The sequence below is a fragment of the Camelus dromedarius genome, chromosome 30 (genome assembly GCF_036321535.1).
Source record: "Camelus dromedarius isolate mCamDro1 chromosome 30, mCamDro1.pat, whole genome shotgun sequence".
Lineage (NCBI taxonomy): Eukaryota > Metazoa > Chordata > Mammalia > Artiodactyla > Camelidae > Camelus > Camelus dromedarius.
In genome coordinates this window covers 21975198-22003075 of record NC_087465.1, presented here as the reverse complement: position 1 = coordinate 22003075, position 27878 = coordinate 21975198, and the positions used below count along the sequence as shown (strand labels likewise).

Genomic DNA, 27878 nt, shown 5'->3' with positions numbered 1-27878 from the left:
TGCAAAGCTGCCCACTTCATACCTTGTAAATAACTATAAATTTTTTAAATGTTGATTTAGTTTCAAAATGCAGCAATGAAACAGAAGTAAAAGTATATTCTCGGTTTTATGCCAAAATCTCCAAAGACCTGGTGACCAGTAACCTTTTAATTATACAACAGACCTGCTTTGCAGACACCTTTCAAGAGAACCAGGTGAATGCAAAAGTGTAACATTACACATCGAGGTGAACAAACGACATCCAAATAGGGTCCCAGCTGATACACAGATAAGTTTCCCTCCAAATGCTTCAAAAGGATAATGATTTGGGCTAACATAAAGCTGCCTAACTCTTTAAAAATATAATTGCAACAAATCCACACTGTTTTCAAATTTTGAATTTCATATGTAAATGACCACCTGATTGTTTTGTTTTGCTTTTTGTTTTCCATTTCTGATTATTCCGGTTTTTAAGGTATTTGATATTCAAGTTCCACCTATAACTAGCTAATGCGATTTTTATAGTGACAAGCTTTAAATATTCATGATAAAAGAACAGGAGTCTCAGTGTCAATGCAGAATAAAGAAGCATCGGCAAAGCGCAGACAACAAGAGAGCTTTAAGGAACACATCTCTTTGATGTCATGGCACATTTTTAGCTTCCCGAGGAGCTACAGGTTACTAAAGGTTGATGCAAGCAACGAGTCTCCTATTTTCACTCTCTGCTGAAAGAAAAATACATTCTTTTTCTTTCTTTGATGTGTCACAGCCCTGAGGCTTACAGGACCTTGTCCACAAAATGGATGTATGTGTTTCCCCCAGTAATTGCTTACTCTAAATATAAAAATATCTGAAGCGAAAAATAAATTATCAAGGATTACGCATTCAATGTAAGAAAATTAAACCTAGTAAATATTATAGGGGTTGCCTTTCAGCATAAATATTATCCTAAAAATTTTGAAAGACATACTACCGTTCAGAAGGTTACATTTTTCATCAATGCATGACCTACAGGTCAAATTGCCCAGAAATGTTACAGAATTTTAATGAACAAGGCATTTGGTAACACAGATGGGGAAAAAGGATTTTATTAAACTTAAATATGGAGGCATTTAAGATCTGGAAGTTTTCATGTGTAGGAACTTGGATTGTCCTACGCTCAATAGTCCACCTTTTTAGTGCTTTGACTTTATCAGCCCCAAACCACTTGAGAATTTGCCAAGAAAAAAATATGCAATGAGTAATCTAACTGTTCTGCACTAAACTGAATCCATATCCCTCTTTTACTCCAGGAAAATTAATTTGACAGTTTTTTTTTTTACCTCTGAGCTTAAACCCTGAGCTACCCATGGGACTAGCAACTGACCAGACCTGATGGAATTGGTGGCAGTGCAAATATCAAATGTAAGAAGTCCATCCAAAGAGCCATGAAGACTCTGGAGAAGTAAGACATATGCCTACAGCAAAGCAGGGGAAGTTGTTATTTCTGTGTTGAGAATGAATACTAAAAGAAATAGGTGTTTTCACAAACTGACTCTGAAGACATAGGCTTGATCTGCCATCTTGAAGTCTTCTCTGAGTTCTATTCCTTCCTTATTTCTATCTCTGCAGAGCCCAAGACCTCTCATCCTCTAACCATAAATCTGAACATATAATTTCAACTCCATTCCATCTCCTTTCTTCCAGGATAAAGGGATGAAGAAGCAAAGGTAGGAAAAAATCAAGTATTTAACAAAATAATTGCCATATTTCATTAACCCTAACACACACACATTTTTGTTCAAATTTTAACATCTTTGAAAATGAGCTACATCATTTTACAATCACTATAGACCCAGGGATCAAGAACATAACTTTTCATAACATTAGAGTAGGCAGGTAGCTAAATATGATCAGAGAAAGGGGGACATGGGCCAAATGGCAGAAAACCATACATCTTGTGAACAATGGGGGTCCTTGGACAGACCAAGAAAAAGAGGAGCCTCCAGACTGAGAAGAAACTATACATTCTGGGTTAACAAATGTCCTGGAGGCAAAGAAAGGTGTGACAAAACAGGAATCTCCACCATCCAAATGTAACATTCCACTCATTTTATGACCCCCATTCAAACATAACCTTTTGCTTATGATACCACCATCTGAATGTAACCTTTTGTTCAATATGACCTCATCTGACTTCCTGATCAAGATTAAATAAAGACCAAAAAATCTCTCCTACTTCCCCAGGAAGGTGGGGCTGCGATGAAGATCAGGAAAGATGACCCAAACCACCCCCTGCCAATGAATATTCTGCCCATTCATTTCTATATCCATAAAACCAGCTTGCCAAAGAAATTCAGGGCAGCGACCCACCTGAGTCCGACCTCTCTTTCTTTATCTGTCCCTTAATAAATCCTTGCTTTGCTTTCTTTCTATTGCTTCAATTGAATTATGTGCACTATTGATACTCAGAGTGAAATTGCCATTTAAAACATCTTCAAAAAACTAGACTATGATTCATCATTAAAACTAACTTAATAAGTGTGAGAAAGACATAGAAATAGAGGAGTGGGGCAAATGATTAACTAAATAATCATTGTTGGAGAAATTACCACAAATCCATATTTTCTCTCAAAGGAGTAATCAAGAACCTTACAGCAATTAAGAAAGGAAGAGTCCCACAGGGGGATAAAGCTGTAATGCAAGGCTAACTTGAATCACCTGAGGATCTTGTTACACATGCAGATTCTGACCCCGTGAGTCTGGGGCTGGGGCCAGAGAGTCTACATTGCTAATGAGTTCTTAGGTGATGCTGATGTTGCAAGGTGCTATATTACCTCTCCATACCATGCAATGCAACTGAAGGTGAGATAAATTGCCAATTCCCTCCAAATAAGTGGAAAAAAACTCAAAGCAATGATAGGCTGGTGTGATCAACTTATATGTTGCACAGAACTACCATTAGTCAAAAACTCCCCACTGGGACAGAGCTATGTGGAATCTAAAAATCAAAACAAATCAACAAACATACAAAACAGAAACACAATTGTTGATACAGAGAACAAACAAGTGGTTGTCAAAGGGAAGAGGGGAGGAGGAAGAAAAGAAATAGGTGAGAAAGATTAAGGGGAATGAACTTCCAGCTGTGAAATAAATGAGTCACAGGTATGAAATGTACAGTGTGGGGAGTATAGTTGTTAACTCTGTAATATCTCTGCATGGTAACATGTCACTAGACACATCAAGGTGGTCATTTTGAAATATATAGAAATACCAAAATCACTATGTTGTTTAACAGGGACTAACATAGTGATATAGTCAATCACACTTCAGAAACAAACAAACAGAAAAGGAGATCAGATTTGTGGTTATGAAAGACGGAGGAGAAAGGGAAGGGGAATTAGATGAAGGCAGTCAAAGGATACAAACTTCCAGTTATAAGATGAAGTACCAGGTATGTAATGTATAAAATGATAAGTTGACACAGCTGTACCTTGTATATGACAGTTATTAAGAGAGTAAACGCTAAGAGTTCTCATCGCAAGGAAATTTTTTTTCTATTTCTTAATTTTTTATCTATATGAGATGATGGAAGTTCACTACACTTATTTGTGGTAATTATTTCATGAAATATATAGTCAGATCATTATGTTGTACACCTTAAATTTATACTGTGTCAATTATATGTTAATAAAACTGGAAGAAAAAAAAAACTTCCTGCTGTCTTTGAAAAGAAACCTTTATCTTCCAGTTACCTGCAATTCAATGGAGAAAAAAAGTATAATTTTGAGTAGTCGGAGAGAAAAAGACCAGCATCAAAACTTACAAAAATGACTACCAACAGAGCACTTTTTAATAAACACTGCATTATCAATGTTTTTGACTTCACTGAGGGCAATATTGTACTGAAAACACACCTGTCAATGGTTCTAAGTTGAAAAATGGTTCAGAAGAATCAGATTCTATTATTGAGCTCATTTTTTAAAAATTAATCAATTTATGTTCTATATTAGTTCAAGTATGGAAAAGAGTAATGTGTGATTCTTTAAATTTATGTTTAATTAAGTCTAAAAGTGCTCTTTCTATAAACATAAAGGGTCCAAGTGCTGAAGCATTGTATCATGACTGGCAGAGTTTTTTCCTAGTACTATAATACTTTTTTTTTTCCTCAGTAACAGTGTCCTAGATTTGATAAAACACAGCATAGCAACAGTATCTTATTCAACTCCAGTTTCACAAGCAACCACACACACACATACACACACAGACGCACAAAATGTACATTGAACATAAAATGGAAGCATAGAAAAGCAACATGCAATAAATTAGAATACTTTTCTGTGAAAATCATCATCATCATTTTCATCCACCCTAAAAAACAGCCCATAAACTGGCGACTAAGGGGTTAGATAAATTTCAGACTGCATTCGTCGAGATTTGTATGCAGCTTCTGACGACAAGAACTACCGGAATATATAATTAAATAAACTACATTGTCTCCATTGTGAAGAGAGATTGTATTAACAATAAGTGAATGATCAGAAGGAATAGGGAGGGGTCCCTAAAGAGAAAGCAACCAGGAAGATCCAGAGAAGGGCATATCCTGATTTTTCAAATAAGGACCAGTCCCTCTGTTACATACACTCCAAGTAAAGACAGATGTAATAGACATTTATCATTCAGTTCATTCCCCCTGGACTGGCTCCGTGCTCACCAAACGTGTTAATTATAATTTATCTTTTCTTGTCTTTTTGCAGAGAGGAAAGAGAATTCATTCCTACCAATACAAACATTCTTCTCTACCTGAAAGTTAGATATTTAAAAATAAGTTAATAATTTAGTAGAACTCTGGACAACACACTAGTCTCTTAGGGATTTGGTTTGGTAAAAATGCCCAGAGGATGTCACCTAAGGGCAAGCTTGAAAAATTAATTTCTGGGCCTGCAGAGCTGAGACCAGCCCCAGTAATGTGATGACCTTATCAAATAATGATTCTAACCTTGTCTAAGCTGCCAGCTGATTTCCCAAGTGTTTACTTCCGTGACTGCAACAATTACTATAATTCACACAACAAAAAAAATGTCAGAAAAGTAACAGGAGACTAGATTTTATATATTATTTTTTTAATTCCTAACTTATTCCCCCAGAGGTATTTTCTTAATCAAAAGCTATTCTGTTTTCCTACATTTTAGGTTAATTAACCAAAATATTATCGGCCTATTGGTAGGTGATAAATTATTCATAATTCCCATGTGTGTCTCTCGAGAGAAAATGCAGCGTAAACCTTAAGACGATGCAGTCTTACCTAAACCAAATCCATCAGTATGGATTTACAAGGGATATATTGAGAACTTGTCTAATAATGCAGTAGATTGGATGGTTCAAATACAGAAATAAACACAAAATGTAACCTAGTAACACTAGTTTTCAAAGAAGGGGGAGACTTTTAGACAATCTAATATTGAACATCAATGACTGCAAAATAAAATTTAAATACAAGTGAGTTGTGCTAAGTGTCTAAGATCATTGGTTCTCAAACTTTAACACATACCAGAATTACCAAAAGAATTATCGATTAAAACACAGATCACTGGGCCCCATTCTGTCAGGAGCTTCTGACTTGGTAGACCCGGGTAGGGCCAAAGAATTTCCACTTCTAGTAAGTTTCCAGGTAGTGATGGTGTAGTTGGGGGTCCATACTCTGAGAACCACTGGTTTAATCATTCAAAGGAGGTTTAACTTAATGGGGAAAGTCTTGTTAAGACAGTGATTGTTAACACTGGCTACAAATTGGAATCATCTGGGGAAATTTTGAAAACTAGATTTCCTGGACATACCCTAAACCAATCAAATCAAGATTTCTGGGGAGTTGGAGCTCCATCATGCATACTTTTTAAAACTTTTCAAATAAAAGCTCGGTTTGCAGAGTTTGGGTAAAAGTGGTGGGCCTAGCTCCACGCCTGCACATAGTCCCTTATCGGGCGCTGCATTGATAAATGACTTTGAAGTTCATCAGTTCCTCATCTGGGTTCATGAATCTCACTGCAGCAGGGTGGTTAACAGCATAGAGTCTGGAGCAGCACTGCCTGGATCCAGTACACACTTCAACCTCCCTGTGCCTCATATGTGTCTCGTCTATAAGATAATAACATCTGCCTCATAAAGCAGTGTGGAGATTGAATGGATTCGTATATAGAAAGCATCTAGGACAGCCCCTCTTATGTGGTAAGTGCCAAACAAACATTTGTTATTAACTTTATATTTGTAATTTGTTATTATCTCAACTTTATAACATTCACGTGCCCTGTCTCGTGTCACAGCATCATCTCAGCCCCTCTCAAAGCCTCCCATTGATCTCTGATTGTCCCCAAAGTGGTCCATCATAATCAAGGCTGTCAGCAGGAGTAATTCACCCTATGTCCTTCTTGTCAGTTATCCCCTGCTCTGGCCCTCCCTTTTCCACATGCACTGCCCACAAAAGCTGCTTATTTCTTATTACTGCCTCATTCTGCCATTGCAGCTCATGACAACTACATTATTCATGCCTCAGACAGAATTAGATGGACTCTGGGTTCTCAAGGTGAGCGAACTCATATGTGGACTCATGCAGACTTTGTTCCCTGGGCCCCAGCACATCCCTCTTTGTGCCGATCTCACAGAGCGTCCTGCCCAGGGCAGATTCTGTCCTCCCAGGCAACCACACATGATCATCTCTGTTCTACATGGCCAGACCAAGAAGTGTTTCCACACTTCCCCACTTTTCTACTTTTTCTTTCCCTTTTATTATTGGGGAGTAGAGGTAAGGGGAAAGCTTTCTCTCAGCCAAAATCTCTTCTCTCCCTATTCGGTTAAAAAAATAAAACCTCTCGTGCATCTTCTTATGCATCTGAACAGAAGCCAACACAGGTTATATTGGGGGTATACACTAGAAATAATTAGTACAAGAGCTTGAAAAATATGTTATTTTGTTAACATGTCATCTCATAATTGTTACAGTATTGTAAAAGGCCTAGTATAGTTCCCATTTTATGTGAGAGAGAGCTAAAGGTAAGCCAACACACTCTACCAAATGAATTTGGCCAGGAATGCTGATTAATGCATCAAAAGTACTCTCTTGGAAGTACTGAAAAAAGGCTGACAGATGGTGGTAAATTGACAGGCCAAGGTGGAAAAGAAAACAGGAATTTATAAGGGTAAACAAACTCAGGAGATAACTTTACCTTGAAGGTATTTGACTATGCAAGAAAATTTGAAATTCCATTTGGATGGCTTCTCTCAGGGGTTAAGGTCAGAACCCAGAATCTGGTCAAGAAGGAGCCACAATAAACTGGGACACAGAAACCATGCCTTGGTGTAAGGGTGAACTCTTAGAAAAAAACATAACACATGACACAGTTAAAATTATAAGGCAAACTTTATTCAAAGGAACTTTCATGATAGGTAGAGTTTTGTAGTAGCAGGGAGATTGGGTTCAGTTCCAAATATAACAAGGAATAGTGGAATTTTTTTTTTTTTTTTTTTTTTTTTTTTTTTTTTTGCCAAGAAACACGATAAGGGCGTCAGTGGATAAATATTACTAAGAGAGTAAGATAATTCTTGCTAACTGATCTAACAGGATTCTTACTGAAGGAAGGCCAGAGTGGTTAGATATTACTGAGGGACAGTAGGGGATGAGGGGGATGACAAGATATGAAAGATAATCAGATATTGAGGGTGGAGGATGCTGGTTAAACTGACTTAGCATGATTCTTACTAAAACTGGGCTCTTGAATGGATAAAAAAAAGATGTGGTATATATACACAATAGAATACTACTCAGCCATGAAAAAGAACGAAATTTTGCCATTTGCAGCAACATAGATTGACCTGGAGGGCATTATGCTAAGTGAAATAAGTCAGACAAAGAGAGACATATACTGTATGATATCACTTATATGTGGCATCTAAAAAATTCAAAAAATTAGTGAATAGAACAAAAAAGAAGCAGACTCACAGACATGGAGAACAAACTAGTGGTTACCAGTGGGGAAAGGGGAAGGACAAAATAGAGATAGAGGATTAAGAGGTACAAACTATTAGTTATATAATAAGCTACAAGGATTTATTGTACGACACAGGGAATATAGAAAATATTTTACAATAACTATAAATGGAGTAGAACCTTTAGAAATTGTGACTCACTATATTGTACACCTGCAACTTATATAATATTGTACAGCAACTATACTTCCATCAGAAGAAGAAGAAAGAAGAGAAGGAAGAGGACACGCCCAAGGACAGGGTCGACTCAAAAAGAGCCTCAAAGGAGTCTGACTAAAATTGGTCTAGGAGGGAATCTTTCTCAGTACCAGAAATAGAATTGTCCAGAATTCCTTTCCTCTCAAATTCCAGTCACCAGAGTCATCCAAAGAATTTAAGATTTGAGGGTTTAGTTTAAGGTGGTCCAGGACAGAAGCAAAACAAAAGCAAATCTTTCCTAAAGGAAGGTAATTTCATCATCTGCCTCAAATTATTCCTACAAAGTACTCTTCAAATACAAAAAAAAAAAACAAAACAGGTAACCAGGAGCTGTACAAAGATAACCAGAAAACTAGATTCCATGAGCAAGAAGCAGGAAACTCAAGAAACAACTCACCTAAAACAATCCACAGAGACTTCAGGTACTGACTATGTGCAGAAAATAGTTACCTAGCAGTCCTGAGGGCTATCCTCTGACAGGGCTGCTTACAAGGCAGGCTTTTGGGCTGGTGTCTGGGAATTTGGATTTCAGGAGGGTTTCCATTACCATTAATTCATAACAGTGACTCACTGTGCCTAAACTGTTTGTGCAGACAGTATGGCTTATGCCAAACTCCTGTTCCTTCTGGGAGTCTGAGTATGTGCCAGGCAGAGGGTCCCCATGTGATCAGCCCCCAGTAAAAGCCCTGGGCACTGAATCCCTAAAAGGCCTCCCTGGCAGGCAATATTTCACTTTTCAAAGTTGTAGACCACTATCACAAACATAACACTTAATTAAATATCAAAATATTTAATTATGGAGGGAGATATTATAAAGGAGACTGTTTATCTCCTTTTTACAGAGGAGAAAATTACGGTTCATGTAAGTTGTTAAGTTGCCAAAATCCACACAGTTTGTAAGTGCCTGAACTGGCTCTTCAATCCACAGTCCCAAGTTTCAAACATTCTCTTTTTTCCTGCAGGGTTAAGTTGCCTCTTTCCAATGACTCATGATGATGCTTCAACTTTATGCAAATGATAGACTATTAAATATCAAAACATTAAGAAGAGAAAGCAAGCTCATTGTTACAGATTTCCATAATACCAACAAGTTTCTTTGTGGGACACTACACAGGGACAAAGGAAAGGACAAGTCAACATCCATAAACAAGTTAGAACCCTTCTGTGAAATCAGAAACTTTGCATCACTTTACATAACTGGAATTACACAGTTGGCAGTACTGCACAGAGATAGAGTGAGGCAGGGAATTGAGAAAGTGTCTTATGAATCAAATGCAATAATTTAGCTCAGGTAACGTAGACTTCCAGGGGATTTACTTAATAATTTATTCTACAAATTTACTAGTAACAATCAAAAGTTCTCTACATTCATCTGCCCATGAAGAGACAGTTTACAATCTTTCATAAAAGCGTCAATTGTTTTAAAATTATGTAAAGTTTTGAATGTAAGCTATTTTCACTGAATATTCAAATTAAAATATATTTAATTTCCAAAATACATAAACAGCTCATACAACTCAATAACAAAAAAGCAAACAACACAATCAAAAAATGGACAGAAGATCTAAATAGACATTCTCCAAAGAAGACATATAGATGACAACAGGCACATGAAATGATGCTCAGCTTCACTAATGGTTAGAGAAATGCAAGTCAAAACTACAATGAGGTATCTTCTTACACTGGCCAGAATGACCATCGTTAAAAAGTCTACAAATAACAAATGCTGGAGAAGTATGGAGAAAAGAGAACCTCCCTACAGTGTTGGCGGGAATGTAAACTGGTGCAGCCATAATGGAAAACAGTATGGAAGTTCCTTAAAAAACTAAAAATAGAGTTGCCATATGAACCTGCAATGTCACTCCTGGGCATGTATTTGGAGAAAACTATAATTCACTATAGCTTAGAAACTATAAGGCACCCCAATGCTCACAGCTGCACTATTTACAATAGCCAAGACGTGGAAGTAACTTAGATGTCCATCAACAGATGACTGGATAAAGAAGATGTGGTGTATATCTATATATATACAATGGAATATATACATATACATATACATATACATATACACACACACACATACACACACACACACACACACACACACACACACACACACACACACACAGTGGAATACTACTCAGGCATAAAAAAGAATTAAATAATGCCATTTGCAGCAACACAGATGGACCAAAGATTATCATACTAAGTGAATTAAGTCAAAAAGAGAATGACAAGTAGCATATATCACCCTATGCAGAATCTAAAATATGATACAAATGCACTTATTCAAATAATAGAAACAGACTCAGAGACATGGAAAACATACTTATGGGTACCAAAGGGGAAATGGGGTGGGGGAGGGAAAAATCAGAAGTTTGGGATTAACAGATACAAACTACTATACATAAAATAAACAACAAGGTCCTACTGTATATCACAGGGAACTATGTTCAGTATCCTATAATAACTCATAATGAAAAAGAGTAGAAAAAAGAATATATATATATATATTCATGACTGAATCGCTTTGCTGTACACCAGAAATTAACACAGCATCGTAAATCAATTATACTTCAATAAAAGAAAAAGAGAGAGAGTAGGGATTCCCAGCCATGTGCTACTCAGAGGGCAGGGATGCAAGAATACAATATGTATTCAAATTGTGCAAGTAGAAAATGGCATATGACCTGTCATAGGGTGTATTGCCTGGAAGCAAAGCATCAAGAGAGATTTCAATGTAGTGATTTACTGGGGGAGCATTCTCAGGACAAAGAGAGTGATGCAGGCAGGGCAGGGCAGGAGAAGATGCTAAGCGAGGCTGTGGCTCAGGATCATTCCCTCGACAGTCTGGAGCAGGAACCGCACAACCAGTAGAGATGGTCCCAACCTGAGGCAAGGGTCCAGCCTTCTACACCTGGGGACAACCCTTCCACTTGAACAAACTTCAAGTTAAAATGAAATTTGGCAAATTTGAGTTATAATTAACTAATTAAATAGAGTGTTTTTAAACTCTTTCCCATTGGTATTATTTATTTAACAGGACATATTGGATACCCGAATATTATAAGGCGCTGCCAGGGCTCAGAATGGATGAATTCTATTCCCTACATCTAAATACTTACACTGTTCAACTGCATGCCTGTATTCTCTACTAAGCTGCGAGTTTGGGGAGAATAGAGTGTCTCGGTACCTACATCTCCAATGCTCAGTAAATAAGTTTTGAAAGCATTAAAGCTTTGGATTCAGAGCCCCAGCTTTGCTGTTTATTAATTATATAACTTTTGGCAAATTGACTCTTGTATGTTTCAATTTTTTATCTGACTGTTGAGGCAATAATGAAACCTATCTGATAAGGTATTATGAGCATAAAATGAAATAACACACATAAGGTGACTGGCCTTCAATGTCTCTGATTATTATGTTTACCGAACCATTTAATGAATGAACAAATGACTCCATGAATCAACAAATGGATGAACGCAAGCATATTTGCAGCAATATCTAACAAATGGCATGAGTAACATAAGCAACATTTGAAAACTCCTTGACCTCCAAACTCACCCCTTAAGCATAAGAAAACCAGTGTAGGATTTGGACTGGTGGTATCTGAGAGATCCAATTAAACTTGTTAGAGATATTAATTGCACAAGGTTGTATAAAATAAATGGTGCAAGCTGGTACTTTTTTAAACTGTCAAGGTCGTGAAAGACAGGAAGACAGAGGACTTATTCCAGTTGGAAAGAGACTGAAGATTCATGACAACTAAATGCAGCACGTGATCCTGTATGGACCCTGGACCAGGAAGGACGGGGAAATGGTTGAGACAGTCGGCAGAATTTAAGCAGTCTGTGGACTGGGTGGCAGTGTTGTGTCAATGTTGAGTCCCCAGCCAATTGAACTGTGGTCGTGTTGGAAACAGGCTTTGTTTGGGAAACACACACTGGAATTCTTAGGAGTGATGAGGCATCGGGTTTGCAGTTTGCACTCAAATGGTTCAGGAAAAGACTAATGATAATTAGTAGACATACAGAGAAATAGTGAGACAGATAGAGAACCTTAATGAAATTGTAAAATGTGTTCCAGTTGGGGAACCTGAATGAAGCAGACACTGATTTCTTTGCAGCGTTCTTGCAATTTTCTATAAATTTAATATTATTTCAAAATGAGTTTCTTTTAAATTTCTAGTGAGTGCATTGGGAGATTCAACATGAGAGATACTTATAAGTCAGTTTTAGAACTTGTATTCAGTGACTCCAGTGGCTTCTTTGAAATTACAGAAACACGTGGACAACATTGCTCCAACAGCTGCCCTGCTGGACTCCGCGCTGCCTTTCCGGGGCAGGCTTCTACCTCCTCCACATTCACAGGCTAGCCATCCAGACTCTGAACACACTGCTCACAGCTTTCTCTGGCCAACCCAGGAGTTAATTCAACAGTAAAGCACTCTCTAAGAGCTTGAAGCTGGTGAAAACAGGAATGAAGAAGACAGGATAGGAGCAGAAGCTGTAAAGGAAGAGTCAAAGAAGCAAGTAAATAATTCATATAATTAGGATAAGGGAGGAAATTGAAGGAATGACAGTGCCCTTAACAAAACAGGGAGTCAGAAGAAGCTGCTAGTTTGGTGGCAAAGCAGTTAAGTTTGTTTTTAAGTAGGTTGATCATCGTGAATACAAGACAGTTTAAATTAAATATCCAGCAAACTAGGAACCAGGAGGCTAAAAGCCAAGGATGAAATGGATTCTGGCTTCTAAACAAAGAACTAATCATCATTTTCAGATTTTCAAATTACTGTGTAATTATGTTCATCGCTCAAACCTAAGAGACCAATACAGTTTTCACCATTGTAAATTTGAGTGTTAAAAAGTAGTAATATCTTCACATTAGGTCAAGGATTAATACATTTGCTTTCAATATTGAGATAAACAACAGCTATTACTCAAAAACCAACTCCTACTTTCACTAGTAGCTGGATGTATTTTTATGAGAATTAAGAACATACTGGTATAGCTCAGAAATTCCTAAAATACTAGGTTTAGATCATCGATAAATTTAGAATATAAAAACCAAAAAAATCCAGTTAAAAGCAGCTTAGCTAGGGAGCTGGTTGTGTATAGGCAATCTTCTTTGTGAAGTGCACTATTAATCTCCTTACATAACAGTAGATCGTGCCGGTCAATTAACTAAAGTGCTTTCAGTTAGCTCTCTTGGTGATAAAAAATAAATAAATAAGCAATGATAGTCCATAATTGGAACCAAATACTGAAACAGGCTAATCAACTTTGTAAGAGACTGTAAAAGAATGAGGGAACTTCACATAGTCACCCCATCCATACTCACATAACAAATCCATCACGACCTGATTACTGTTTATAAAATACGAACATAAGGATTTTTTTCAAAACATTTATTCTATTAGTCACAGTCTAAACCAATATAGGGTTCATTAGTCACAGTGCCACTACTCATTAAAAATTTCCTGAAGGCATTTTTACCCTTAATATCTGTTACATTTGCTGCTCACGCATTTTACTTATAAATTAAAAGCGTTGCAAATATTATAATCAGAGAAACAGCATTTCTACTCACTGAAATTCTGTATTTAAAATCCCTTTCAGTTTCAGAAATTCTTCATGTGAGCTCAGTTACATTACATCTAGTCCCATTACACCCACAGGTGAATGGAAAAAAAATACCTACTCTAAATTTGTCATCACATAAAATCACACTGGCAAATATTTCTAAACAGCATTATACATATTTTATGATGGAAATTTTTCTCTAAGTTAAGTTGCTATAAATCTACTTTGTAAGATCATTAAATAGTCAATGTCATCAACTCAAGGAAAACATATTGGGACGTTTTCTTTGAATATGTATTTTTTGAACTTAATGTTTTACTAACCCTACAAAAATGAAAAGAACATAAAATTAGCGTCTTTTGTCCCTTTTGGAAATGATATGGACTATGGTTAGCATTTAATGTAAAGAAAATTGTGTATATATTCATATTTATTGTTAATATTCACCAGTAGTTTAACGAAGCCTTGTTACGTGTCTACTAAGAGCAATGTGCTGGCCACATTAGCTGCCACTTACTGTAACACCTTAATTAACTCCACGCTGTCTCTGTGTCCGGAATGTCCTATCCTTCCACGTCTGCCCAGTGAATTCCTCCTCCTTTAAACCCATTGTGGGCAATAACTCCCCTGCAAAGATTTACTCTGCACTTTACCGCCCACTCACACCTAGGCAGACTCAGTCACCTGCTCTTCTGCGTATTATAACATCACTCACATCTGTCCATTATAAAAGGTGAATTGTGATCACTTATACATCTCTCCCTCAAGAATCTGAGTGTGTCAAGCATATGTTGATCATCTCTCTACACCCCCTCAACAGCTAGCATAGCAGCAGAACTACAGTTACTCAAATGTTTATTGCTTAGTAAAATCACACACTTTAGTAAACAGAGCATTTTAACTCCTAGTGCTCTCCAGAAACACAAATTGTTTTATTCAATTAAGTAACAAATACTTGTTCAGCACTTTAATTTTACCAGATACTCTTCATATGTTATCTTATTCATTATCTTTTGTAATCTTTCCAAATCCCTAAAATTTGGATCTATCTTCTACTTTACAGGTTAAGGTCAAAACCGCCTTCACAGGTGGCCTGACAACGTGCCCATTACTGTTACCTCTAAAGTCTTATAATTGAAAAAAAATGTTCATAATTTTCCTGCTTCACTAAATATAATGTATTCAGCACAGTGAATTTTTCAGGACTTGGTCAAAGTTCAGACTTAATATCAGTTTATTATCCAAAAATACAACTTCCCCCAAAAACTGGAAAGACAAACCTTTTGGTTGTTTCCATTCAAGTCACTGCTTGAGGGTATCTACGTAAACCAGCTGTGCCCTTTATAACTTAGTGGTTGGTGTTCTCCTAGTGAAATAATACACAGATTATTTGAATTTAACTCAGAGTGACCTCAGAAAATTATCTAAATGTTACTTTCTTTGATAGACATAGGGGGAAATACGATCTTGGTTTTGTAGTTTGTTTCCAATAGTCTGCCAGAAAAAAATAAGATAAATTTTAAAAGAAAGCTCCAACCCATGCCGCGTCTCAGAAGCAGAGGAAGCCGTGATTTTAGAACTATTAGGAAGTCCTCCCCCTTCAGAATCACTCTTCAATGGGAGTGTTTGAGCTTGCTTGCGATGGTAATCATGCCGGAACTAAAACGCCGGGCCACGCTGGCCCTTAACGCACCAAGGCCGGCCGTCTGTCTCCTAAATGTCAAGGCGCAGGCTGGCGCCCTCCCGCGCACGCGCACCAGCCATGGAAAGAGCCCCCAGAAGCCCCCGCGGCCCAAGTTTGTAAAGTACACCCGGGAGAGCATATCCCATCCCCGCCCCTTTCCCAGGCCCCGCCCACTTCATGGACTTGAGCCCCAGCCTAGGGCCCTGAAGGGCTGGCCATGCTTAGGGTGAGTGGGGGAGGGGGGTGCCAGCCTTGTGCTTCCTCCATCCCCATCTAGGAAAAGTGGCCAAAATCTCTTATCTTCTCCCCACCACCCTCTCCCCTCCAGCATTTTCCTGGAATCAAAAAACAGTGAAATAATTTCTAAAAGATATCATCTTGTATGTAATATGATTTACCTTGGTTTTCTTTGAAAAAAAATGTATTCTTACAGTTTTAAAAATATGATGCCAAAGCCTCTTACATGTGATGTAATTATCCATTGGAAATCCACCAAAATTGAATTAACTGACAACTAAAATGAATTAAAATTTAAATAACAGAAATTTTTTTTAAAGATGCTTGAAATTAATGTCTATGTTATGTGTGATGAAATCCTAAGGGTTTAATTGACAAAGCAGATGCTCTAAAACCACAGAGCTTACCTTGCACCAAACGTGACTAATGAATGTTAAAAAAAATTTTTTTTTAAGTTAAATGACTATAATTCAATTTAAAAAAAAAGTGACTAATGATTCAGCAGATACAGGCTACTAACAGACTTAGACAAAATATCCTTTTGGGGAAAACCCCAAAACTATGACACAGCATCCCAAACTGTCCACTTTCCATGCACTTTGGCACATTTTGGTTTCAGATGTATAAGGAGTCTTTAAGCATAATATGCAAAAAGCGTTTCTCATGAAAGAAAGGCAGTTTGGTCTGAGGATATCTCCACTTCACACTTCTTTACAAAGCTTACGTGCTACTCCCTTCCCCAATTTCCAGCCAGCCACACCCCAGAAATCCACACATCCCAGGTTCATCTGCAATAAGCAATCTAGCCAGACCAATAATGTCCTATTAAATACGTTTCATATACGGGGAATTCCTTGATAATTTTCAACTGGTAAATACTAGGATAAGGCTTATGAGGAGGTCTGGGGTGGCCATTTATTCCTCTGACGGTCCTGGGAAGGGAAAGAATCAGTCATAAACTCGCTGTTAACCTTTGCTTCTCATGACTTGGCTTTGATGTTTATATCCTAAGCTCAAAAATATGATCAACTGTAGGCTTAGAAGATTATCTGAGAAGCCTGTGGTTATCTGAGATTATCTGAGATTATCTGAAATGACTCCATACATATTTGATAATTCATTCAGAATTATTTCTGAAGTAACAATGTAACCCAAAAGAAAACTTTGCCTCTTAAAGTAAAGAACAAACTTTTTTTGAACAAAAATAAGTAATTTTGTATTTCTAGGACATTCAAATTGGATTATATTCATAATCAATCAAGTTGTTTTATTATACAAGTTTCTTTTTCATGAAGTGATTGATTCTAAAATTAATTTCTTTTAAAAAATTTTTTCCTGTGTATTTTTTCTATAATATACTTCAAAATGCATAACTCTTACCTTAAGGAAATCCCTAGGTTGCAAAAATATAGAGGAAAGAAGTATTTGATGAGTTAACTCAGGCTGCCCTTGGTGTGGGGGATGTGGTGGGTGGTCTTGGTGCTGAAATGCTCTGGTTTTCATTGGGACTCACACAACAAAAGTGTTCCCACTAAAAACAAAAACAAAGACAAGACCTCCTAAAAAAAAAAAAAAAAAAAGCATCCTTAGGGGACTGAAAAAATAATCAATCCAACATCACAGAGTATTAGGGAAGTTTGTCTGAGCCCTGGGTAGGAAAACAAAGTTCCCCTTAACAATTCTTAATGTTGAACCTGTGCCTCACACAGGTTTGGGGTCCAAATTTACACACATACAAAGAGAAGAATAAGCAGATCTTTTTTTAGCAATGTAGAAATAACCAGCAGAAGTAACGGTAAGTAACAATACTGAATTATTAAGTCGCTGTGAGAGTAGAGCTTAAATGTTCTCACCATACAACACAGCATAATAGTAATCATGTGAGGTGAAGGATGTGGTGTCTAACTTTATTGTAGTAAAGATTGTGTAAAATATGAGAATATAAAATCATCATATTGTACACCTGATATATCAAGTATATCTCAATAAAGCTGGGGAAAGAATGAAGTATTTTAAGTCCATTTTACTTTTTAAAATAAGGCAAATTAAGAAATAAAGGTCCACCAATAAATAGGACTGAACATTAACAATTTCTTGTCAAAATAGGCAAGTATTTTTATGTCCCCACCTGCAATCCTGGATTTCTTTTCAAGTAACATTTTTACGTTTATAGAAAATGTTTATTAACCAGAGAAATAAGTAAAATTTAATTAATTCAATGTATTTTAATGTTTCAGGAGTCCTCGGAACTCCATGCAGTAAGCAAAACCTCACTTTAAAAGTATTTTCATGTCATGGAAAGAGCATTTTCTATTATGTAAATTATTTCAATTCTTTTTGGAAGAGCAGAGCAAATTTTTGCAATTGAAATACTTATTTTATGTGTTTTAAAAGATGGTTGATATTTTTTAAAAAGCTAAATGGCTGAAGGCTAATACCATGACTTTCCATTCTGTGCTGTGGAAGGAACTGAATCCTGACAATCCAGCTGGGTCTCTGAGATATTCTGCAAGAAAAACCTACTGACGGTAAGAACTGGTTGTCTATAGTTATTTGTGTGTTTAGACCTAGAGTACCAGGAGATGGGTTGTGAAGAATAACTTAGTTTGTGACAAAAAGTAGCAATTCCAACGATCATATTACTGTTTGGGGGGCATGTAGAGCTAAGGTGTGCAGACAGTCAGGGGTTATCTCGGGTCCTATTCTCTCCCATATGTAATATGGATATGATAACCGCCTATATTTCAATCATCAAAATACTGTCTCCCACTGCGGTCTCCTTGCATGTAGCAGACATGTCACGAGCAGGATGGAAATGAGAGTCCCATGGTGCTCCTAGAGATGGTGATCCCACCTTCCTCTATTTCTCTCCTGATCTTGAACTTCCAAAAAAGAAAGAGATGAGCTCATTACTGCAGTTTCATAGACCTCTGATGTAGACTTTGGTGACTTGGCTCTTTTACAAGATTTTGAGTTTCTCAAAGCTCTTAATATTTTTTTTTAAACTCTAATATTTCTTTCACAATTTGCCTGTTAACCAGGATATTCTACACATCTGTTTAAAATGGTACACATACAATGAAAGGATACTGGATTAGATGACAAGGTGATAATTAGGAGAAGTGACAGCAAAGATTCTGAGGGTAATGACCTTTCGATCTATTTAGGGAGACAACACAGATGTAGAAAAACAATAGTTAAAGAAATGGCACATTGTGGTGCCGCGTATTGAAGAAATGCATAAATTTAAATGCTGCAAATGTAATATATTTAATTAGTTTTGAATTAAAGCAGAGGTATAAGTGAAGACTAGAGTTGTCAGATCTCTTAAAGGGCTTTCAATTAAATTCTGTTCAGCAGAGGCTTGAGTTTCCATTCTATATAAAGGCTCCATGGGGATAAAATAAGTGATGTGTGGTGTTCTCCTTCAAGGATTTTAGCCTTATTGGCTAAATGGTGTGAATCAGAAAAAAAAAAAAAATTCATGCTGGAGAAATATACATTTTTTTTACAATTTATGAAATTAATAATGCAATAGAGTTATTAAGACTTATTAGAAAAACTAAGAAGCACATATATAGCTTTCAGAATATTTCAGCCATTTGTAAGAAAATAATAAACTTGTAAGAAATGTTGGAATAAATTGCTCCTGAGCAATGAAATACATTTCCTCTAAAGTGATGTTCATCAAACATACGTCTCTTTCTTATGGGCTGAATAGTGTCCCCTCAAAAATTCATGTTGCAGTTCTAATCCCTGCCATGCCTCAAACTGTGACCGTATCTGGAGGTAGGGTCTTTAAATAGGTAAAGTAAAATGAGGTCAGTGAAGTGGGCCTTAATCTAATATAAAGGGTGTCCTTATTAGAAGAGGGAATTTGGACACAGGCATGCACAGAGCGCAGACACTGTGAGGACACAGGGAGAGGATGACCTTCTAAGAGCCAAGGACAGAGACTTGCTCCCGTGCCTTTACTCACAGTCTTCAGAAGACGCCAACCATGTTGACACCTGGTCTCAGACATGCAGCCTCCAGAACTGTGAGGAAATAAATGAAAGCTGTTTAAGCCTCCCTGTCTGTGGTGCTCTGTGATGGTAGCCCGAGCAAACTAAGACACTCTCTTTGCTTAATTCTAACGTGATCATCATTATAAATCTGAGATAGATGCTTGAGCTACTGGGAGTGGGAAGCAGTATGTCTCATTTTTCATTATATTTTCTAAGAATTTAATTAAGCTAATCAAATTATAAAATACTAATTTTAAAAAACAGGATCACTAAAAAACTGAAAAAGGTAAGAGTAGTTACTTCACAGTGCAGAACTAGAGATGAGGACTTTGGAAGGGTTACTTAAGCCCTTAGGTACTTTTTTTTAAAATTATTTTCATGTATTACTGACAAAAATTAGAAAGAAAGAAGGAGGAAGGAAGGAAGGAAGAAAAAAGAGAGAGAAAGAAAGGAAGAAAGAAAAGAAAGAAGAAAAGAAAGAAAGAAAGAAAGAAAGAAAGAAAGAAAGAAAGAAAGAAAGAGAGAGAGAGAGAGAGAAAGAAAGAAAGAGAGAGAGAAAGAAGGAAAGAGAGAAAGAAGGAAAGAAAGGAAACAACGGACAATGTGATCACACTTAAACAATCATTTAAACAATTCAAATCAAAAACTTTTGTTTAATCCTCACCTATAAATTATTCACAGGGGCATTTCTGACTCTCCAAAGTTCATAAACAGAATTCAGATTGTCCAGGCAGAAGTAATTTGCTGCTTTTAAGCCAAAGCTCTGACCAGTCAGAGAGTTGCCTGGAGGAATTAACCAGAACAAAATCCTGATTAAACTGACTAATTGGCTTGTCTCCTAATGAAAAGCAAAGCAAAGTACATTTCTCTCGAGAGAGACACAGAGTTATAAAAATAGAAGTTTTCAGAACCACCTCAGAGATGCTGAAATCGCTGACAATAAAATTCAACAAGGTGAAGCCAAGTGAAGAGAATGATGAAAACAAACGAGGCCCTGGCACGCGCAGTGAGCCGCCGCGACCCACGACACAGGTAGGCTCCCTCCGTTCCTAAATCAGCCTTGATTCTCCTTGTTTCTTGTCTGGTGATGGATTTTCATAAACACTGTGACATGTGGCTGCTCCACAGCTTTACCTCCTACCATCTGCTACCAACAGTTATGGACTGTTTCCCATTGGGGTTTATCCCCATCATTTTATATACACTGTACATAGTTGCATTATTGCTTAATAGATACTTAAAAGATTCTAATATGATTTGGAAAAGCTAAGTAAGACTGTTTTTTGCTGATTTTCACTTCTGCCATCAACCAAAATGAAATATTTTCTCAAGGATTAAACAGGTTATGTGATCTAGTTTTAACAGAGAACGTCAAATATCCTGGTCTTAGCAAACTACGTTGTAACAGTAATCTCTCTAGACCAGGAGTTCTCAGCGGGGGGCAGTTTGCACTTGGGACAACGGGCAATGTCTGAAGATACTTTGAGTTGTCACAGGTCAAGGACAGGGAAGCTACTGGCATCTAAAGGGTAAAGAACAGAGGTGCTGCTAAATGTCCTAGAATGTTCAGGACAGCCCTTCACAACATACAATTATCCAGTTTAAAATTTCAGTTTTGTCAAAGTGGAGGAACCCTGCTCTAGGCAAATCTTTTGTTAGGTCCTAAGTCTGGTCCTCTATAAAATGAAGACAACACTTGTTATACAAACTAAAGACAGTGTAGATAAAGCATCTAGCAGGGACTTCCTAAGTGGCAATACTTATCATCATTAATAATTTGTGGGGTTTTTTAAACATTTAATAATTTGTGTTCTTACGACAGATTTAAGTCCAAGTGATAATTACATGATCAATATTTGCTTACAACTATTTATAGAACAATTTTCATGAATTACTCACTAGATTTAACCAAAAGCACTACATAAGGTTTCTAGAGCAACAATTATCTCCTCATCTAAAAGAGTTGAATGAAAGATATCAAATCTAAGCAAGAGTGTCCCTCAGGGGCTAGAATAGCATGCTCTGATGATTCAGATTTAAATTAGCCTGGAGTGTAAAAAATATTGAGATTACTTAATTCTAGCCTTGGAAAATCTGCCTTCCTTTTCCGATCAATGTTGACTGTTTTTGCAGTGGAGAGGAGATGTGGGGAATGTGTTTAGCATGGCTTGATGAGAGTGCCCTCGACTTCTTCCTAATTCTTACGTCAAAATGAATAATCTGACACTTTAAAAGTTATTTACATGTTTTAAAACTTAAAGAATATCACCAGTGTTGAGCTGAGGACTTCCCTTCAGCTAGCCTTGTTGGGTTTTTCTCTGGAAAAGTCACTACAGTGATGTTTAACCCTTGCCAGTCATGACTATTTTCCCACGGAGCACATAAAAATAGCTAATACGTTGTTCTCTTGGAGAATGTAACAGCTAACAGGAGTTACTATGTGCCAGGCAAGGAGCTGTCCCTTTCCAAGCACTGCTGTACTGAATCCTCACAATAACCAGAGGTCCTGTTAAAAATTTGCTGCTTACACACAACTAGCAAATTGCAGAGCCTGGGTTGGATCCCTGGTCTAACTGACTTCAGCAACTGAGCGCTAAATCGCTAGGTGATGTCACTTCAAAACAGGAGGAATATTAGTTGAATCAGCTTTTCCAACTCTTTAGCCACAGGATAAAGGGATGTTAGATAGAAGGTAAAAAGAGCAGAAACTCCTTAAAGCGTTGTCTTCCTTTAGAAACATGAATACTGGAGAGGCACTCAGATTAGACATGGGTAGAGCAACTCTTGGCTATATCCCACGCCATTCTGACGCCGTAATTTATGGACATCAGTCAAGAAGTCTACTGGCATCACATATCTTGAAAGTCACATTTGGAGAATTATTTGCATCGATTTTTTCCAGTAACGTGAGTAAAGGAAAAATAGTTTTTCTCCAGTTTCAAATATGCTAAATACCAAAAGTGACACCAAGTTAAAACTATTTTCCTCTACAGAATATAACCTTTTAAAATGACATTTAAACAACATGCTTTTGAAACACAAATAGATTATTTGAATCTTACAAGAAAATATGCAGGAATGAATAAATCAATTTATATTGCATTTTTAAGTATCATTTAAACAGTTAATTCTCAAACCAGAATATCAGAAGTAATTCAGGTTTGTCAATAACCATTAAATCAAGAAGTACCAACTCAGACTAATCCAAACTCTCTCTCACACTCCAGGATAAGACACTATTCACATAAATCTGCATTTACATACACATAAAACTGTGATGGAAGTATCTGTGGATAACATCATAACATGACGCAAAAGTGCTTCACTGAAATCAGAAGGCTGTATCACTAGTTCTAATATATCCAGAGATCCATACTTTTCTAGCCACCTAATCAATTTCCTGTTCAACAACATAAGAATAATAATAGCTGCCTCGTCTAACACATCTGGTTACTGTAAGGCTCCAATTAAATCATCTGATTAATTGGCTTTTCAGTTTAATATGTTCCTGACATACAGTATCTATAATTAATGCCAAACTCCCTATCCAGACTTACAGGACTCTCAAGATCCTCCTCCCTTCCTTCTTCATTAGCCTTGTCTTCTCACATCTTTTCCCTTCCAAGCATGTCTGTAGTCTCCCCTTCACCCATGTACAGTCACAGCTTAGGCTTTTGCTAAATGTGCATCCTGTGTCTGGATTATTTTCCATGCCTTGTCCATCTAGAAGACAAAAACTTCATCTTGAGTTGTGAATTCAAGAGTCACTTCCTTTTTTGAAATATTTTCTGAAAAATTTTTAGGGGAGGAGGTAATTAGGTTTGTTTGTTTTTATATTTAACAGAGGCACAAGGGATTGAACCCAGGACCTTGTCCATGCTAAGCATGCACTCTATCACTGAATTATACCCTCCCCCGTCACTTCCTTCTCCTTCCCTTCAACTCCACCTTTATGCCCCACCTCTGTCCTCTACAGACATTTAATCATCACCTCTATAGCATTTCATGTCAGTTGCATTTTGTGTGTCTGTTCCCCGGACTAGACTGTGAGCAGCATGGAGGCCAGTCTTTCCATGTCCTAGCCTCGTATCCTGTTTTACTCTGTCCCCGTAGGAAAGTCTTCAGGTATACAGTGGCCACATCCACTGAGCTAAACCTACATTTCAAAGGGAAGCTTAGATGTTCAGACAGATGATGAGGTACAGGTGAATGAAATCATGGAGAGAAAAAAGAAGAGAGCTATGAGTAAAGGCACTAAAGTCCTTTCCTCTCTCCATCATTTTAAGGTCTATTGTTAAAAACCTAGTCGGGGAGCAATGCTAGGGCTGCGGGAAGTGAGAACCAGAACTGGGAGGAACACGTGCCAGGGAGTCGCAGCAGCCACACTGACAAAAACAGAGAATGCCTCTCGCCAGAAAACTGTGCAGGTCGGGGTTGATTATTCAATAGTAGAGCCAAGAGCACTCATTCAAGTGCAAAGATTTTCATTTTTAGTACATTATACACAAATGATCAATTTTAATGATTGGCTTGATGAGTGACTCAAAACCTCTGTGTTATATTTTATGTTCAACTTCATTTTTATGTAAATTCACAGATACAATCTCTATATTTTTTTTCCTCAAAGGGAGAAAACAAAAATGAAAAGAAATCTCTCGAAACCGAGATGCCTCCAGTCTCATCTGAAGAGTCACACACCAAAATCCAAGGTCAGAACCCAAAACTGTAGGAAAAAACTAAAAAGTAGAATGTGTATTTCTCTGAAATGTATTGTCTAATGAAACACCTGTCTTTGACTAGGTAAGTCACCTAGGGTCACATTTGAGACTATTTGAATATCTGAATATTTCTTTATTCAATCACTTTTATTCAATAGATTTTTTTTATCACCTACCAATATGGGCCAAGTTTGTGTTAACATTAGCATATAATGAACAATGTAATTTCAGAGAAAGGTTATACAAACAATAAAAATAAACGTGGATTATATGTGTTTAAAGGTTTTCTGCCCACACCTCTCCTCTTCTCCCTTTAAACTCTCTCCATTAGAAAGCTCATCTACTCCCAAGGCTACCATACTAATTTCTACATCGATGATTCCAAATCCATAGCAGACCAATTTCTTTTTTAATAACCTGTCCAATATTTTCAAGTAATCTCTGGACAAATGTCCCTGTATGTTCTGCTGCCATCCCAAAGACAGCATGTCTAAAATTGAATTCCCTTATCGTCCCCTTCACATAAGCTCCCTTCCCTGATTTATTTCTATTCCTAGTCCTGTCACTCTTTTTCAGGCTCCCAAGCTCAAAACCTAATTCATGTTTTATTCCTCTATCTAGGTTGTCCTATAAAGGAAATTAGTCCTCAAATCTCCTTTCATAATGGCCCTCACACCCACTTCATTCCTTTCCAATCCCACCACCAATACGATCCTTATTAGTAACTCATGCCTACGCTGCTCCCGGGCTCTAAGTGATCTCTTGTGGTTAGGACTCTGTTTCACTCAGTCTCTCCCCTTTTCTTCCAGCCCTAACCGTTTAGCAGTTTACTTTCCATTAAGCAATTTCAATCTCACGTCTCTGCTAGTCTCTGCTAAAGAACCTTCAGCACCTCAATATTGACTGCAGGACAAAATCTAAATTACTCCACCTGACTTTATAGGATCTACTAAAATCTATCCCCAGCCCCTTTTTCTAGGTCTTCTATCCTATTTCTCTCCAGTATGAACACCACACTGTCACCAAGAAAACACAAAAACGACAGAGGAATCCCTAGAACAGAGTATGCTGTTGTTAAAAAATGAAAATGAAATTATTGTTATCCGTGGATTGACCTGGAGATCATCACACAAAGTGAAGGAATCCAGAAGGAGAGAAAAATGTCATGATATCACTAATATGTGGAATCTAAAAAAACAAAACAAAACAAAACAAAAACCAAAGACACAAATGAACTTATTTACAAAACAGAAACAGACTCACAGACATAGAAAACAAACTCATGGTTACGAAGAGGGAAAGGAGGTAGGGAGGGACAAATTGGGAGCCCAGGATTTGTAGATACTAACCGTTATATATAAAATAGAGAAACAGCAAGGTCCTACTGTAGAGCACAGGGAACTATATTCAATACCTTGTAATGGCCTATAATGAAAAAGAATATGAAAAAAATACATATATAGGTATAACTGAATCACTATGCTGTACATCAGAAATTAACACAGCATTGTAAATTGACTACACTTCAATTAAAAAAATATTATTGTTATAAAACTGGAGTAAATGTTTCTGATTTTCATCTACTAGACAAAAGTCTGTGTGATAATTTTTAATGACTTTCTATTTTTACTAGAACAAATTTTTGAGCTGAGGCACAAATGAGCTTTCAGTACCCAAAATTTCTATCTCTAAGGAAGCAAAATAAGAAATACACGAAAATTAGAAGCAAGATTGTAAATAAAAAAGCAAATCACAAGAAAGACTGTAAGTAAACAAATTCCTCAAAAGACATATGCCCACAGTCAAAAGCTGAAGAAATGGTTCTACTGTCATTATACTTGACTGCTCCTATTTAAGAGAAAAACAAAGGACTCACTTGAAGAAATAGCAGTTTAACAGAAAAATGTAGAATAATCTTGAATAACGGGAGGAAGATAATATGTTCCCAGTTAGGAGGAAAACATTACAAGGATAAAGATCTATTTTTGGTAATGGATTCTTATGTCTATTTTTTTATGATCTCCTCCTTATCCATTTTCAACAATACATTAAAAAAAAGAAAAAAGAAAATCAAAGGGAGAAAATTCACTTTAGCTTTCTTGATTTTATTTATTTATTTACTTCTTCATTCTGAAGAACAGCTCTGGGTTTTTACTATTCTGATCAGAATGTAGAGAATACGTCCTTGTTCCTGGACAGATCAGCTGTTTTCTACACCATCCTTCTTTTGCATTTTCATCTTAGCCAAGAAGACACAGTATCTTCCAGAGAGTCAGCCGTTACTATCCAAAGGGATAGGGGGAGGGGAGTGAATGTTCTGCAATAAGGTTTTCAGCATAATGCAGCTTAATAGAACCTCCTAGCTGATTACTTAAGCTACGTCCTTCAATTGTTAAATTATCTGATTTAAAATATTTACTATGATGTGTCACTGAAAGAGGGAAGAATTTAATAATCATTAATGCTCCATTTCTGATAAAAGTTCCCATGTATAAAACTTACACAAATAGTCAGGCTAATAAACGGAGGATATAACAAAAAAAAAAAAAAAAAGGTGTGTTATTGACATGAACTGTGGTTAACAAATGGAAGTACTGAGGAAGAGAGAAACCTCGTACAGTAGAAATCAAATCTACATAAGCTGAGGGAAGAAAAAAACCCACAGAATTGTCTAGATAATTCAAACTATAATTCTGATTTACTCTGAGTTATTGTATGATAGTGATGGTTTTAAATCTACAGTTCTCACATACAAATACAACCTTAATGGCATGAAACCAAAGATCACGTCTTTGGAATTACAAGTTCATTCTTCTTCCCGTTATACTTTTTTCAAAGTGTATTTGTTAGCTTAATTTTTCAAGGCTGGTAATAAAAAAAAAACTCTTTCGTGGAAGCTCCATTTAACTGAGGAGCTATTTGAGTGGGAAGGGAAAAAAAATAGTTTCATTTAAATCTGCAGACTTAGCATGTCTTCAAAAACTTTACTACGCATAACAGTCACATTTAAGAGATTTTGTTTTGAAAAAGCAAAAGCAAAATTATTAGTGTTTAAAGATAGCCTCATATACGTGCTTGGTATTTTTGCGTCTTCACTTCAAAACACCCAGGTGCAATGTCATAATATCTGCAGATGTGGATTTCTGATTATAGAACTCTTATCTTCTGCAGAGCTTGCTTTAATTTATATCTGCCGAGGAAATGAAGAACGCAACACATTTTGGATTCAAATAAAGATAACTTACTAAAGTCCTCTTTTGATTACAATCATCTTTCTTAGGCTTCGCTTTTCTTACATTACATGAAATGCTTCTTTAAACCAATGTTTTGGTGCCAGCAGAGGATATCTAGATGACTTACCTAGTGATTTATGAGGTCGTAAAGTGACTCTATTTTTGCAGAAATGGATCGAAGTAGGTACGCACAGCTAGGATGGTGTGGCAGGCTGAATAAT

General features: G+C 36.9%; 1 protein-coding gene across 1 annotated transcript in view; it reads left to right on the top strand.

Annotated features, from left to right (window-relative positions):
- The first annotated feature begins 20627 nt into the window (after window positions 1-20627).
- Window positions 20628-27878, top strand: part of CNGB3 (cyclic nucleotide gated channel subunit beta 3) — a 109666-nt gene continuing 102415 nt past the window's right edge. Inside the window, exons 1-2 of the mRNA XM_010979349.3 lie at window positions 20628-20738; window positions 24334-24415. Of these exons, the coding sequence (XP_010977651.3) occupies window positions 20628-20738; window positions 24334-24415 (193 nt within the window). The remainder of the gene's footprint in view (window positions 20739-24333; window positions 24416-27878) is intronic.